The 14,561-nt window shown below is 46.3% G+C and overlaps 1 protein-coding gene across 1 annotated transcript; it reads left to right on the forward strand.

Annotated features, from left to right (window-relative positions):
- The first annotated feature begins 6,145 nt into the window (after window positions 1-6,145).
- On the forward strand, window positions 6,146-7,153 carry LOC122756409 (protein TsetseEP-like). Its single transcript, XM_044005798.1, has 2 exons — window positions 6,146-6,526; window positions 6,731-7,153. The coding sequence occupies exons 1-2, from the start codon at window positions 6,146-6,148 to the stop codon at window positions 7,151-7,153; spliced, it is 804 nt and encodes a 267-aa protein (XP_043861733.1).
- The last annotated feature ends 7,408 nt before the right edge of the window (window positions 7,154-14,561 follow it).

The raw sequence follows: 14,561 nt of genomic DNA on the forward strand, positions 1-14,561 counted from the left end.
AAAGAAGGCCTTGGTGAGTCTAACCAAGACCATTGAGAACACTTTACTGGTGAGGAGCGAAAAAATTAGATGGTATGAGAAGAAGCACCAGGAAAACAGCCATTTGGTCGCAGTACCTGTGGGGAGGAAACAATTCTCCTCCGTTTCCAATGCCGTTTGCCATGGTCGGACTTCGGAGTTGCATACCCAATTATGGGATGCAAGCTATCAAAGACCATATAGCAATTACCAAACTCCAGATGGAATCAGAACCAAATAAACCGGGATGACAGTGAAACGGTTATAATAGTAGCAATTATAACACAACTATAATAATGGATATGACAACAACAATGGCAGGGGACAGCTAGCGATTGAACCAACAAACGCAGAAGGCAGATGTCCAAGAATTCAAACAATTCGGGACCGTCCAGGCAGTCGTACAATTAAAACAATTTTAAGAGATCGTTTAATTCGAGCGGCACCGCGGATAGGAACGGCGGTAGTGCCTCCGTCAGCATCCAAGAATCCACAGGATATTTAAGAACGAGGAATAGTCATTCGACGTTGCCCTATTTGTTGATAAAGATTACGCCGGAAGGATCAATAAAATTAGTAATCAAATTTTATTAACCTTTCCATTTATTCGACCGCAGTTAGCACATTAGCAGTATATAAGTAAATTAAAAGAACCAATAGCTATTGCAACCATCCCACAGTCGCATGAGGTTGAGAGGGAAGCATTTTTACCAATGTTCCCAGAGTTAGGAGGAGTTGGTAAAATAAATATGTTTCTCTTTAAATTTAATCAGTTCTTCGAAGGGCTTATCGAAATAGATATGCTGCAGCAATTGAAGACGGTTATTGGCATACAGATCGTATGGTTTGAGGTATCAAATGTGAAACAAAAGATTAATTTTGAGGTCTATAGACCATCAGAATTGTATACAATAGAAGCAGAATCGAAAAGGGTTATATCTTTTCCGGTGCGATTGAAGGATGGGGACTTCTTAATAAACAGAACCATATTTAAAGAGGACATCGAGATTTCGGAAGGTATCTATAGGACAGTGTCAAGACAAAGCTTGATAGAGGTGACGAATTATGCGGAATAGGACCAGGAGTTATTTTTGGAGGAACCGATAAATGTTTTTGAATTTAGGATCGCAAAACATTTCGAACTAAAAACTATAGAAGAGGAAAGGAACGGAAATAGTAGCGTTCTGTTTGACAAGATCAAAACAGACCATTTGAGCAAGGAGGAGCTCGGAGAGCTTCACAGAATTTGTAGGAAGTACCCAGGAATATTTCACAAAGAAGGGGACAACTTGCCTGGACAGCATTAAATAAGGCCGATATTCCCATATATGCTAGACCTTATAGATATGCGTTTAAGGAAAGACAAGAAGTGAGAAGACAGTTGGAAAAGCTACTATACCAAAAGATAATTAGATATAGCCAGTCACCGTGGAGTGCTCCAGTCTGGCTGGTGCCTAAAAAAAAGGATGCGTGAAAGAAGGAAGGTGAAAGAAAATGGCGAATGGTAGTGGATTATAGAAAGTTGATTGAGAAGGTGATTAAGGATAGATCTTCAAAGAGGTATTGGATAGCCTAGGTAGAGCTAAGTACTTCTCGACGTTGGAAGTGGATATCATTAGGAACATTTAGGACATTCCGAAAACGGCCTTCTCCCCAGAGGGAGGTCATTTCGAGTACGTCCGAATGCCTTTCGGTTTGAACAATGCTCCTGTAACCTTTTATCTCCTGATGAATAAACTTTTTGGAGAGTTGTTAGGTATATGTTGTCGCATTTATATGGACGACATCATGGTGTTCTCAGCATCCTTGAAGGAGCACATTACGGACATGTCTCTTGTCTAAGAGCTATAATGAACAACGCAGACATAATTGTGAGGAGTCTTAAAACTCCCCATAAATCCGGGTGCAGGAGATCGGCATATCAACAGCGAAGACGGCCGGAATGCGAGAAGAGTCAAGGTCGGTCAGGTCAAACGGTAAACAATGGACCTTGGAGTGAACTAACGGTACCGCGCTGTACCTTGGACTCGAATCGGCCAAGGGCACAAAGGCCGAACGGTAACGGTGCGGACTTTGGACAAGCACAAAGAGGACGCACCGTAAACTAACGGGACATGTGTTGGGCCTTGCACCCAAGTGAGCGAGGGCTATTAAAGAAACGGCACAGGCGCGAATAGCCCTACAGCCACACAGTTCGCGGAGTACACGGACATTCAATAAGAAAGTACGCGGAGTGCCACACGGGCAGACAGCCGATCCGGAACAGTGCGTGGAGAGCTACCCAGCTACGCGAACAAGTGAAAGTACAAGTGCGTCGAAGCGAGCATCCAAAGAGGATCTCCGCAAGGAAGGACCAGCGAAGGACAAGCAAACACCAGGACCTGGCGTGGTCAGAAAGGGACGGTGGATTCAGTGGACGCAAAGGTGGTTTGGGGAGAAGCTCTAGCTGATCTTACGGACGATACACCCTGCCCCATAACATCCTCAGCCACGGCCAAGCCCGCAGGTTAGTCCTTTGGCAAGGGCAACGAGTGCCTGGCGTACGCAAGAAGGGACGGTGTGTGACGTTCAGCCTTGCCTCGGGTAGTCAGGGCTGGCCAGGGTCGTCCAGGAATTTTCTTTGTTTCAGGACAATGGTGCTAGAGAGGAATCCCCGACCCGAGTCCCAGTGATAATGCGCAGAGTTAACCTTAACTAGGCTTAAATATAGACGCAGAGTTTATTCATTCCTTTTGCCCGGTTACAATAATTACATAGAACTGTACGGGGCTCCCTCGGCCTAGTTTCCGTCTTCCACAGCGAGGCTCTTCGTACCTCGCGACTTCGTCCGGGGACGCGGTCTTCCGTACGCGGCCGCTCCGAATTCCGTCGAGTACCCTGGAATCAACGTAAGCAGATGTTGTTGGACCCTGAAGTCGGCGTAGAGAATTATACGGGACCCTGAAGTCAGCGTAGAGAATTATACGGGACCCTGAAGTCAGCTTAGAGAATTATATGGGACCCTGAAGTCAGCGTAGAGAATTATATAGGACCCTGAAGTCAGCGTAGAGAATTATATGTAGGACCCTGAAGTCAGCGTTGAGAAGTATGTAGGACCCTGAAGTCAGCGTATAGATACGTAATTAGGACCCTGAAGTCAACGTATAGACATAAGCAGGACCCTGAAGTCAGCTAGGGTGGGGTATATACGTAGGGGTTGATCTTACTCTCCAATAGTTACCACTTGTTGATCCCGGTCCTGATCTTGCTGCTTTCCCGCTCGCTGGTGACGTCCACTTCGGTCGACTCCGACCACCGACTCCCCATTCTGAGGCCAGCCGCCCGCTTTATATAGCGCTTGGCTTAGTGTGCCCGTATGTCCGTATGTCCGAATTGCCCGACTTAGTGTGGCCGGGTTTCGGGGTTAGTGTGCCCCTCTAGTTATTTGGGCGCGCGTGCGCGCCTTCTTTGAATTTGAACTTCTTTATGATGATTATTTATTATGTTTTGGTTTTATCTATTATTATGTATTATATCTTATTTATTATTTATTATGTATTATTTATTATGAATTATTTATTATTTATTATTGTGCGCGCCCGCGTCACAGGTGGAGTCAGTAGTCGCAAAGGTGGTTCGGGGAGAAGCTGACCTTACGAGCGACGACCTTAGGAGCGACGACGCGCGTCCGAAGGCGAGGATCACAGGATTCTCTTTATCAAGTCACTGAATAAAGGTGGTTTAAATCTGAAACTCTGTCTTCTCTTTGGTCGGGCAATCACACACATCATAAATTTGGTGGGACGAACAAACAAACTCTCTGAGCTAGCCGTTGCAATTCGTAGCGAGCAGAAACTAAGAAACCGTGATTGTCCTGGCCAAAAGAACAGAGAGGAAGATGGGGAAATCTTGGCTATACAGCCTGAAAAAGGATGACTTCCCGGCGATAGCGAGCGCCCTAGGGATCAAGCTGGAGGGGTTGGTCGAGGATATGCGGAAGACGCTGACCGTTGAAGGCGTTGGAGAGAAAGTATGCAAGGAGACCGGCCGTGGAAGTCAAAGTCACCGGCGTGGAAGGCCTGATGAGGAGCCTCGATGTCAACAGCAAGATAGAGGCCAGCGGGATCAGACCCGAAAGGCTGGAAGTCGGGAGAGAAGGGCGGGAAAGCAGCCGCGAGAGGAGGGAGAGCCGGGAGTCCAGCCGCAAGAGTAGCCCCTCAATTCCATTGGAGTTCCTGGAGCAGATGGAAAGTGGTTCATCGCCAACAACAGATTTTTCCGCCCGTTCGAGTGCCGGCACCTAGATGCCCTGATGGCCCTGGCCGATGAGTTCGAAGAACTGGACATCCAAAGAGAACATGGACATCCAAAGAGGTTTGAGTCAGAGCAGACTCACAGGGCCCGCCACCAGAGGGATTTCCCAAGAGGGGAACAAAACGCGGTGTGCAGAAGGTGCCAAGAAGACTCCATGGGACCGTCGAGGCGCGAGGCGAGGGCCAGACCCTTTGCGGCGGGGGTTTGTGTTGAACCCAGCAGAAGCCTGCCATAGAACCAGGTAGCCAGGACCACTGGATGCGGGAGTGCCGGAACCGCCCGATCACCTTCTGCTGGACGTGCGGGAGAATCGGCCAGAGGACCGTAGAGTGCTGCCCGAGATCGGGAGACGCTACGCGACCCCAGCCTCAGAGGGGCAACCAGGGTTCGAAAGGTGCTGCCCCTCAAAATTAATGGGCCAGCTGAAGGCGGAAGAAAGGCAACTGTCCGCCACAGTGCTCATAGATGGAGTGGAAATTAAGGCCACGATGGACACCGAAGCCTCAGCGAGTTTTATTAGCGAAGAGTTGGCGGACAAGTTGCGGGCGGCGGGAGAGGTCGTATCCACAAGGAGAGAAGTGCGAATGGCTGATGGACGATATGAGGAGGTCACATCGCTGCTCGAAGGCGACATAGGACTGGGAGAGAGGACCGTCAGAATGCAACTTCTAATCCTCCATAACATCATCGACGCTCTAGTACTGGGTTGGGATTTCCTAACGAAAGTTGGAGCCAGGATAGAGTGCGCGGGACTAAGCGTAACAATACCGGTGGGACAGGCAGTTCGAAGCAGTCAACGCGAGAAGCTGTCATTGGCAATCGTGAAGGGGACGACAGACTTCGCGGAGGAGGATATTGACGGCTTCCTGAAGTCAGAGTTAGCAGAGTTGGGAAGAGTGCAAGGGACGTCAACGGTGGCGGTACACAGAATCACGATGAAGGAAGATCAACTGGTCAAACAGCGCTACAACCCAAGAACCCGAAGATGCAGGTGGAGATCAACGCCGAGTTGTTAGAGAAAGGGTGCATCGAGCCGTCTAGGAGCCCGTACAGCTCTCCCATAGTGATGGTGAAAAAGAAGACGTGGCAATGGCGGTTGTGCGTGGATTTCCGCCAAATAAACGCGAAGTCCGTGAAGGACGCCTACCCAATCCCAATGATTAACTACATCCTGGATCAATTAAGGGAGGCGAAGTACATAAGCAGCCTGGATTTGAAGGACGGGACGGGCAGATTCCGTTGGCAGCGGCAAGTCGGCAATATACGGCATTTACGGTGCCGAGAAAGGGCCTATTTCAGTGGAAAGTAATGCCATTCGGACTGCACTCCGCATCGGCAAAGTTCCAGCGGGCGTTGGACCAGGTGATAGGACCCGAGATGATGCCACACGCCTTTGCGTACCAGGATGACATAATTGTAATCGGACGGACACAACAAGAACACAAGCGCAACCTGAAAGAGGTTTTCCGGAGGCTAAGGGCGGCAAACCTGAAAGTTAACGCGGATAAGTGCAAGTTCTTCCGAAAGGATACTTGTGTCACCGCGTGACGGATCAAGGCATCGAAACGGATCCGGAGAAAGTAGCGACAATAGCACAGCTGAAGCCCCCGAGAAACGTGAAGGAGCTGCGAAAGTACCTAGGAGTGGCATCGTGGTACAGGCGTTTTGTACCTAATTTTGCGTCGCTAGTGCAACCGCTGAACGCGCTCCAACAATACGATTTTGAAAGGGCCAGCTGAACATCGTCGCTGACGCCCTGTCGAGACAGCCGCTGCAGGAAACAAACCGCAGGATAACGGCGAGGGAAGAAAGGACAGAAGACATGCGGAAAAAAATGAGGCAGGATCCCCAAAAGTACCCAGACTACCTAGAGGCGACCGCCAAGACGCAGTTCACAGGGGCCGATCAGAGGACATGGGGCGAGAATTGGCCGGAGCTACAGCTTGCGATAAACACGAGGGTTCGCGGAGACCACCGGATACTCGCCGGCATTTATAACGCAGGGAAGAGAACCGGAGGGTGTACACAGACGCCCGCAGAAAACGCGGAAAAACTGAAGGAGATCTTCGAACTGGTGCGGAGAAATATGGAAAAGGCAGCGCCACTACAATCTCCGAAGGAGGCCGTGGAAACCCAAAGTGGGGGAAACTGTATGGGCCAAAGAGCACCACCTGTCGAAAGCAGTCGAGGGCTTCGCGGCGAAACTGGCACCAAGGTTCGTCGGGCCGTTCAAAATTAATTCACGTCACCAGTAATTTGTGTATTGGAGCACGCGACAACCAAAAAAACAAAAACGGCTCATACTAGCGACCTAAAGCCGGGAAGCGCGGGCCCCGGCGGCCAGAGGACACCGAAAAACAATAATAAAACCCTTTAGTGAAGAAGGGGGAAGACGCAACCGCAACCGCCATTGCTGAAGCCACCGTTGCCGCCGACACCACTGCCGCCACCGACGCCGCAGCAACAGCCACAGCCGAAGCCGGAGCCACAACAACAAGGGTTGCCGCAGCCACAGACGTCGTTACCTCCGACGTCGCCGCCGACGCAGCCGCATACCCCACCACCGCCACCGCAGCCAGCACCGCCAACGCAACCGCATCCAACACCACCACGCGCACCGACACCGCAGCCAGCACCACCCATGCCGCCGCCAGCAGACGCTGCGCACGATCGGCATGGGCGGCCGCCGGTGGCACCAGCAGACCGGGTGGTCGAGGAGACAGAGACCCAGGCAGGCAGACGGCATAAGGACCGCTGGGCCAAACTGTTCATGCTGAACGGCCAGCGGTTCCGCCTAAAGGTGCGTCGCGGCGTTGAAATAAGGGTGTACGTACCCCAATAAAAGATGTAAATGAGGGAATCAGCGAGTTGATTGGGACAGGGGAGGGCGATGGGCACAACATTGCTCACTTAAAAAAAAAAAGGTGCGAAGACATCCGCAGCAGCCCGGAGCATGCAGGGGCATTCATCGTTGGATTCTCGCAGAAGGGCCTCCAGGGCGCTTGGGTCCAGGACCAGCAACCCCGGAGCATAAAGAGGCATTTCATCAAGTGTCTGGAGCTAGAAACGGAAGAGACGTTAAGTAAATATGGCGATTTATACGCAAAAAGCCGCAAACTTACCATTGACCTGCAACACCGAAATCCACGTGCGTAAGGAAAATCGGTATAAGGGCGCTACGATAATAGCGGTCGATCGATAGTAAGATCGATAGGGAACAAAAATACTGGATTTTATATTGATTTTCAACACGCTGTCACACTATTGAGAACAATCGGCACGACACCGAAATATCGATAGGAAAATGAAGTGGCAACGCCGGTCGCCAATATCGATAGCTCGATCGCGCAATCGGCGACGGGACAACATCGATGAGAATAGGAAGTGGCAACGCCGGTCGCCAACATCGATAACTCGATCGTGGTGAGTATCGGTGGAGTTGCCAGAGATGAAAAGCGAAGAGAAGGCGGGAAGTTTGAATACCGAGCTTGTGACCATAAGCAGACGGCAACAGATGCAGGAAGCTGGAGAAGGGCGCGAGGATCGAGATGCCGAGCCGAGACGTCGAACGACAGGGTCTACTATGCTAAGGCTGCCGGGCTGAGATCAAGGAGGCGCAGGTCGAAGAGAGTAGGAAGGATCGACATAGTTCGAGGATCAAGATGCCACGTCGAGATGCTGAAAGACAGGGTCAAATAGGCTGAGACGGAAAGGCTGCGATCAGGAAGGCGCAACGCTGTTCAAGATGCCAATTCAAGACTTTGAACGACGGGGTCTAAAAGGCTGCGACTGCCAGGCTGAGAACGAAGGGCGCGGGGTCGACGAGAGGAGAGCGTGCAAGCTGCCTATGCAGGAGATCGGCATAGCAACAGCGAAGACGGCCGGAATGCAGGAAGAGTCATGGTCGGTCAGGTCAAACGGTAAACAATGGACCTTGGACCCCGGCAAAGCGGAGAGACCGTGAACTAACGGTACCGCGCTGGACCTTGGACTCGAACCGGTCAAGGGCACAAAGGTCGAACGGTAACGGTGCGGACTTTGGACAAGCACATAGAGGACGCACCGTGAACTAACGGGACATGTGTCGGACCTTGTACCCGAGTGAGACGTGCGCAAAAAGGGAAATAACGGGATTCCCGCGGGATATAAATGAGACCCTGCGCAGGCGCAGCTCGGGACAGTCAATGAGAAGTGCGCGGAGAGCCATACAGCCACACAGTGCGCGGAGTACACAGACATTCAATAAGAATGTACGCGGAGTGCCACACGGGCAGACAGCCGATCCGGAACAGTGCGTGGAGAGCTACCCAGCAACGCGAACAAGTGAAAGTACAAGTGCGTCGAAGCGAGCATCCAAAGAGGAACTCCGCAAGGAAGGACCAGCGAAGGACAAGCAAACATCAGGACCTGGCGTGGTCAGATAGGGACGGTGGAGTCAGTGGACGCAAAGGTGGTTCGGGGAGAAGCTCTAGCTCTTACGGACGATACACCCTGCCCCATAACATCCTAAGCCCCGGCCAAGCCCGCAGGTTGGTCCTTTGGCAAGGGCAACGAGTGCCTGGCTTACGCAAGAAGGGACGGTGGAGTCAGTGGACGCAAAGGTGGTTCGGGGAGACGCTCTAGCTGATCTTACGGACGATACACCCTGCCCCATGACATCCTAAGTCCAGCCGAACCGGCACGGATACGCCGGGACCAGCGAAGAACGACGACGAAGGAGCGACGACGCGCATCCGAAGGCGAGGACCACAAGATTCGTTTTATCAAGCGACACTGAATAAAGGTGTTTTAAATCTGAACTTCTGTCTTCTCTTTGGTCGGGCAATCACACAAATCATAAATATGGTGGGACGAACAAACAAACTCTCTGAGCAAGCCTTGCAATTCGTGGCGAGCAGAAACTAAGAAATCAGTTCGTTACATAATATTCTCTATCAGGTTGCCGATATTAAAAAGGAATCATTTTCGTACTACTGATGGTAATATTCTTCGTGGCCTGTTTCCCAAAGAAGACAACCATTTTCACACCAGAGGCTACACCACGTGTCACCTTCACACTCACCATCGCTTCACCTGCTACGGTAGCCGCAACTATATCCCCGCTATGGTCATGGATCAGTCTGAGGGGGGAGGAGTTACCGCCTCAGCATTCAAACTCGACGGTCCCCCGCCAAATCCGCTTCGACAACCAGAAATCTAGAGGGCACCAAGAAATACTTAGATGCGACCCACTCGAACGCTGAGACATAGTATCAACAAACACCGAAACGCTGCATCGGCGACCACTTGAAACGCTGAGTTGTTGCAGAATGGTGCAAAAGATACATATGCTGTACTAAAATCAAATTTTTGATGACAACGGACCGTTGGATTGCATTCGACAGGTAATAGTTCAAAAGGGTTGAATCCAAAAAATGATTCAAATCGGTTCAGTATTTTAGAAGTTACACGTGTTCAAAGTTGAACCTTTTTTAGGTGGCAAAAAAAAGCAGGTATTTTTTGTAGATAATTCCGACTTTGCGGTTGATTTTTAGGTAAAATATGTAACCGGTTATGGTCTCCCATCAAATCTCGGTAAAAACAAGGTAGAATAAATGTATAATATTTTCAACTTTGATGGAGTATATACATCGATTCCCTACCATTCCCGGGGTTTGGAGTATGAGGTGTTGTTCTTGAATATGTTCTTTATTAGAATCAAAAGAGAACGGGTCCCACCACGTCCGACCCCGAATTTTCCAGGCAAAAGATACTTTCAACTCAGCGTAAAAAACGCGCGGCTTGGTGCAAATTCTGCTAAAAGCGCAGTCGCTACGAAATTGTATGGCGGGCATTGATTTTTTCCTGTATTGGCGACTTGTTTTTCAATACCTGACTTTGTAACGATTTTACGTGAATGTATAATGATTAACTATGATTATTTTTTGTATTATTTGTAAAAAAAAGTAAAAATATATGAAATAAAAAATATATAAATTTTATTCTTTAACATTTATTTATTTTTTGTTCTTAAAACATTAAATATGTACCATATTAGCATTTGCAGAGAAAACAATGATAATGAAATTGGATAAAAATGGAGAAAACTGCCTCCAAAAACATTAATTTTCGAGTATAAAATCTACTATTTATCACACCATATTGTATGAATCAAAAGGTACTAAAATTAACTTTCATTAAAAAATATGAAAATATCTCAACTGGTTCAAAAGTTATGATTTTTGTAACCCAAAAGTATCTAAGGCGTCACTATGTGTTGTATCGATTAGCACGTGAGATGCTGAATCAATACAAACATTGGGCCAACCGGAATCTCTTGACGACACAGAATCGCATCCGCTCCACTTCTGTCGATCAGCACATTAGAGTAAGCATAATGTATCAACCCAAGTTGTAGAGTATGAGAAAAGAAATATAAATATTTAGTCAGATTTTAAGCCTTTGGGAACCACCACCACTCAAACCTAAGTGGGAGTTAACTAGCGCGTTTCGTTAAAGACTTTGATCGCTTGCCAGCTGGGGATTATTCTTTTTGATTGCCAGGAGGGAGTCCTACCAGCAAGCTCTGCAAAGATTCTTATCTCTTGAGAGAAAACTAGAGCATCGTCCAGTTGCCAAGGCTCAATACAAGGCTTTCATTAAAAAGTACTTGCAGATGGGACGTATGTCAAAAGTTTTAACAGACGACTCCAATTCCTGTCTGTATTTTTGTCCTCATCATTTCATGAAAGAGGACATCGCCACCACAAAGCATCCCGTCGTTTTTGATAGATCGGCGTCAACTTCTTCAGGATACTCCTTAAACGATGATCTGATAGCTGGTCCAGTGATTGAGCCAAAACGATTCCAGATTCTTCTTCGTTTTCGCTCGCATCCAGTTGCAATTACAGGAGACATCTGTAAAATGTACCGGTGTGTCAGGGTATCGCCCGAAGATAGCTACTTCCAGTGCATTGTGTGGAGAGATTCTCCTCAAGATGCTCTGTGCGTGTTTAGGCTGGACATTGTTACGTATGGCACGAAGCCTTCTTCTTACCTACCTGTGGGGTCGATGCATCAGTTGTCTATTGATGAGAAGTGTGGGTGCTGAGATTCTTCGCCGTGACTTTAATGTTGAAGATTTGATATCTGGTGCCAGCTCCAAGGAAGAAGCCATCAACATTTTGCAGCAGACGGCTTTTATGGAAGGAGTTTCGGAAGATGAGTTTCCTTCTTAAAGTTTGGCGGTGGAAGCGACTTAACAACCGCTAGGCCTCGCCTGGAACGCGGAGTCTGATCAGCAGTTGTTTTCATTTTAACGCTTCAAGCAACTTGAAGCAATCTCTCGACTCTTATATCCTCTTGGTTTGGTTGGCCCAGTTATCACAAGGTCCTAGATTTTTCTTTAGGTGCTGTTCAAGAAAAAGTGGCTCTGGGACCAAAGCCTTCCTTTGGAACAAAACACAGAATGGCAAGATATATGCTGTAGTTCGGAATGCCTCATTCCCACGATTAACCCTTTCTTCAAGCTCTCAATTAAAGATTCATGGATTTTGCGATGGCAGCATTGAAGCTCCTTCAAGATTAAATGCTGCGTCTGGTTCAGCGTGCTCAGTTATGGAATGATATTAAATCCTTGCAAGGCAAAGGGGTGGTACGAGCAGCAGGTTTTCTGGACCCGATTGAAGGAAGAGTATTTAACCCTACTGCAGCGGTAAACGAAGTGACGCACTCCCAAGCCTGTGTTAGTTGTGGATGACGTGGTCCTCGATAAGGATGAATGTTTGCCGCCCTGAAGTGTCCTTTAGCCGTTGAGCTGCTACCTGGAAGAAATGCATGCGGTTGAAGGCCACGTTTCCAGCGGAGGGAGAATGTCGGGTCTTTCAGCAGCCAACAGCACCTAAACTTCTGTTCCGATGTTGTCAACAAAGAAGAAAACAATTAGTCCATGGGACCTCACCTTTATCTATGCGGAATAGCTGCAGATCGCGCTATCTTGTACTCTTGCCTGCATCATTGTCGTTGCGATATGCTGTTCGCTTTGTAATACACTCACTCTCGTTTTCGTACCCAAAAAATAATTAAATTTGTTTCTATTCGCTAAAATCATCTTTCATTTGCAAAAAAGGCTAATACAAATTCTTAATAGCTCAACACCATGTTTTTCACAATTGTGTAAGCTATAACAAAAAAAAACTACTGAACCGATCATCTAGCATTCATTTTAAGGAGCATAAAAATACATTTTTGAACCTCTTTGACAAAAATGACGAAATTTTTTTTGAAAAATGTTTTCGAATTTTGAAAGGATTTTAGATAGATGACAAAAAAACATTTTTGAGTACAAAAAAAAGGGCCCAGTGTAAGTGACACAATCTACGATGTCAACAACGGTATGGCTTACAAAATTCTTAAAAAATTTGTTAAATTACAATTTGTACTTTTGAAAAAAATGTTTTATTTATTACCTCAGGCATCACTCTATGGATATATGGATTTTAAAAGTACTGCCTTCATTTCCATACAAAGCAACTGCAAAAAAGACCTTTCTTGCAACCTCTAAAGGGAGTTCTCCCCTTAATATGATAATTTTTCTAATTCAGCACATTAATAGCATTATAATACATATATATAAATAGGTATGTATTTATACCCGTTACTCGTAGAGTAAAAGGGTATACTAGATTCGTTGAAAAGTATGTAACAGGCAGAAGGAAGCGTTTCCGACCATATAAAGTATATATATTCTTGATCAGGATCAATAGCCGAGTCGATCTGGCCATGTCCGTCTGTCCGTCCGTCTGTCCGTCCGTCTGTCCGTCCGTCTGTCCGTCCGTATGAACGTCGAGATCTCAGGAACTACTAAAGCTAGAAAGTTGAGATTAAGCATACAAGCTCCAGGGACATAGAAGCAACGCAAGTTTATCGATTCATGTTGCCACGCCCACTCTAACGCCCACAAACCGCCCAAAACTGCCACGCCCACACTTTTGAAAAATAATTTGAAATTTTTTCATTTTTGTATTAGTATTGTAATTTTCTATCTATTTACCAAAAAACTTTTTGCCACGCTCACTCTAACGCCCACAAACCGCCCAAAACTGCCACGCCCACACTTTTGAAAAATGTTTTGATATTTTTTCATTTGTATATTGGTCTTGTGAATTTCTATCGATTTGCCAAGAAACGTTCTGCCACGCCCACTATAACGCCTACAAACCGCCAAAAACTGTGTTTAAGACTCTCCTTTTCCTTTCCACTAGCTGAGTAACGGGTATCAGATAGTCGGGGAACTCGACTATAGCGTTCTCTCTTGTTTTATAGTACAATAATTGTAATCATAATATTCAGCTAGCGACGTGCAAAAAATATGCGTAGACAATGATTTTTAGTTGCTTATGTCCGCACGACGAGCCTTAAGATAGCACTTTTGCACTTTTTTTATAAATATTAATTGAAATTTGTATTATTTTTATAAAACATGAAACAATTTTTTTTGTTTTCACAAAAGTTTATGTATTAGGTTTCTATTAATAAAATAATATGTATTTGTACATAAAGTGTTTTAGTTATTTAGAATATTTATAAAGACAAATTACTAGCACACAATTATACAGCTTTGGGAGGGAAAACAAGGGCGCCAACTTGTTCCTTCTTTTGGTTTCTCTTACATACGCATAGAACAGTATATATGTAATTACATATTCTTAATAATAAACTTATAAGTACTCAAATTGCTCAAAACTCTAAAGGAATTCGTCTCTGAGATCAAAAATGTTTTCGGTTCGAAAAACGACTTCAAGCACATATACACACTTTATTGTTTATCGCAGTCGGAAGTTTAATTATTTGGGAACACGTCCATTTTTCCTGAACAAGCATTCCAGAATATTAATATTACTATACATTTCTTAACTTTACACACGATTGTTTCCAGACGCGAATTTTAGGAAAATTTCTATTGAATGCTGAATGTATTATTCCTACAAACGACGAAGTGTTCCCAAAGAATATAACAAATCAAGTCCCGACTTAATAAATAATTCATTTCTGTAGATATTTCCATATCAATAGCCGGGCTGTGTCCTGGTACCGGAAAAGCAAACATCTGTAATTATGCTGTTAATCAAGATAAAAGAAAATAAAATGGAAACAAAAATAAAACGCATATTTAAATTCAAATTAAAATTCAAACAAAAATCTGAAAGCCGTCGTTAAATTTCTAAGGCACCAGAAAACACTGACGATCTTGACGATTTAAAATTGAAAAT

This window comes from Drosophila santomea, chromosome 2R (assembly GCF_016746245.2).
Source record: "Drosophila santomea strain STO CAGO 1482 chromosome 2R, Prin_Dsan_1.1, whole genome shotgun sequence".
In the NCBI taxonomy this organism is placed as follows: Eukaryota; Metazoa; Arthropoda; class Insecta; order Diptera; family Drosophilidae; genus Drosophila; species Drosophila santomea.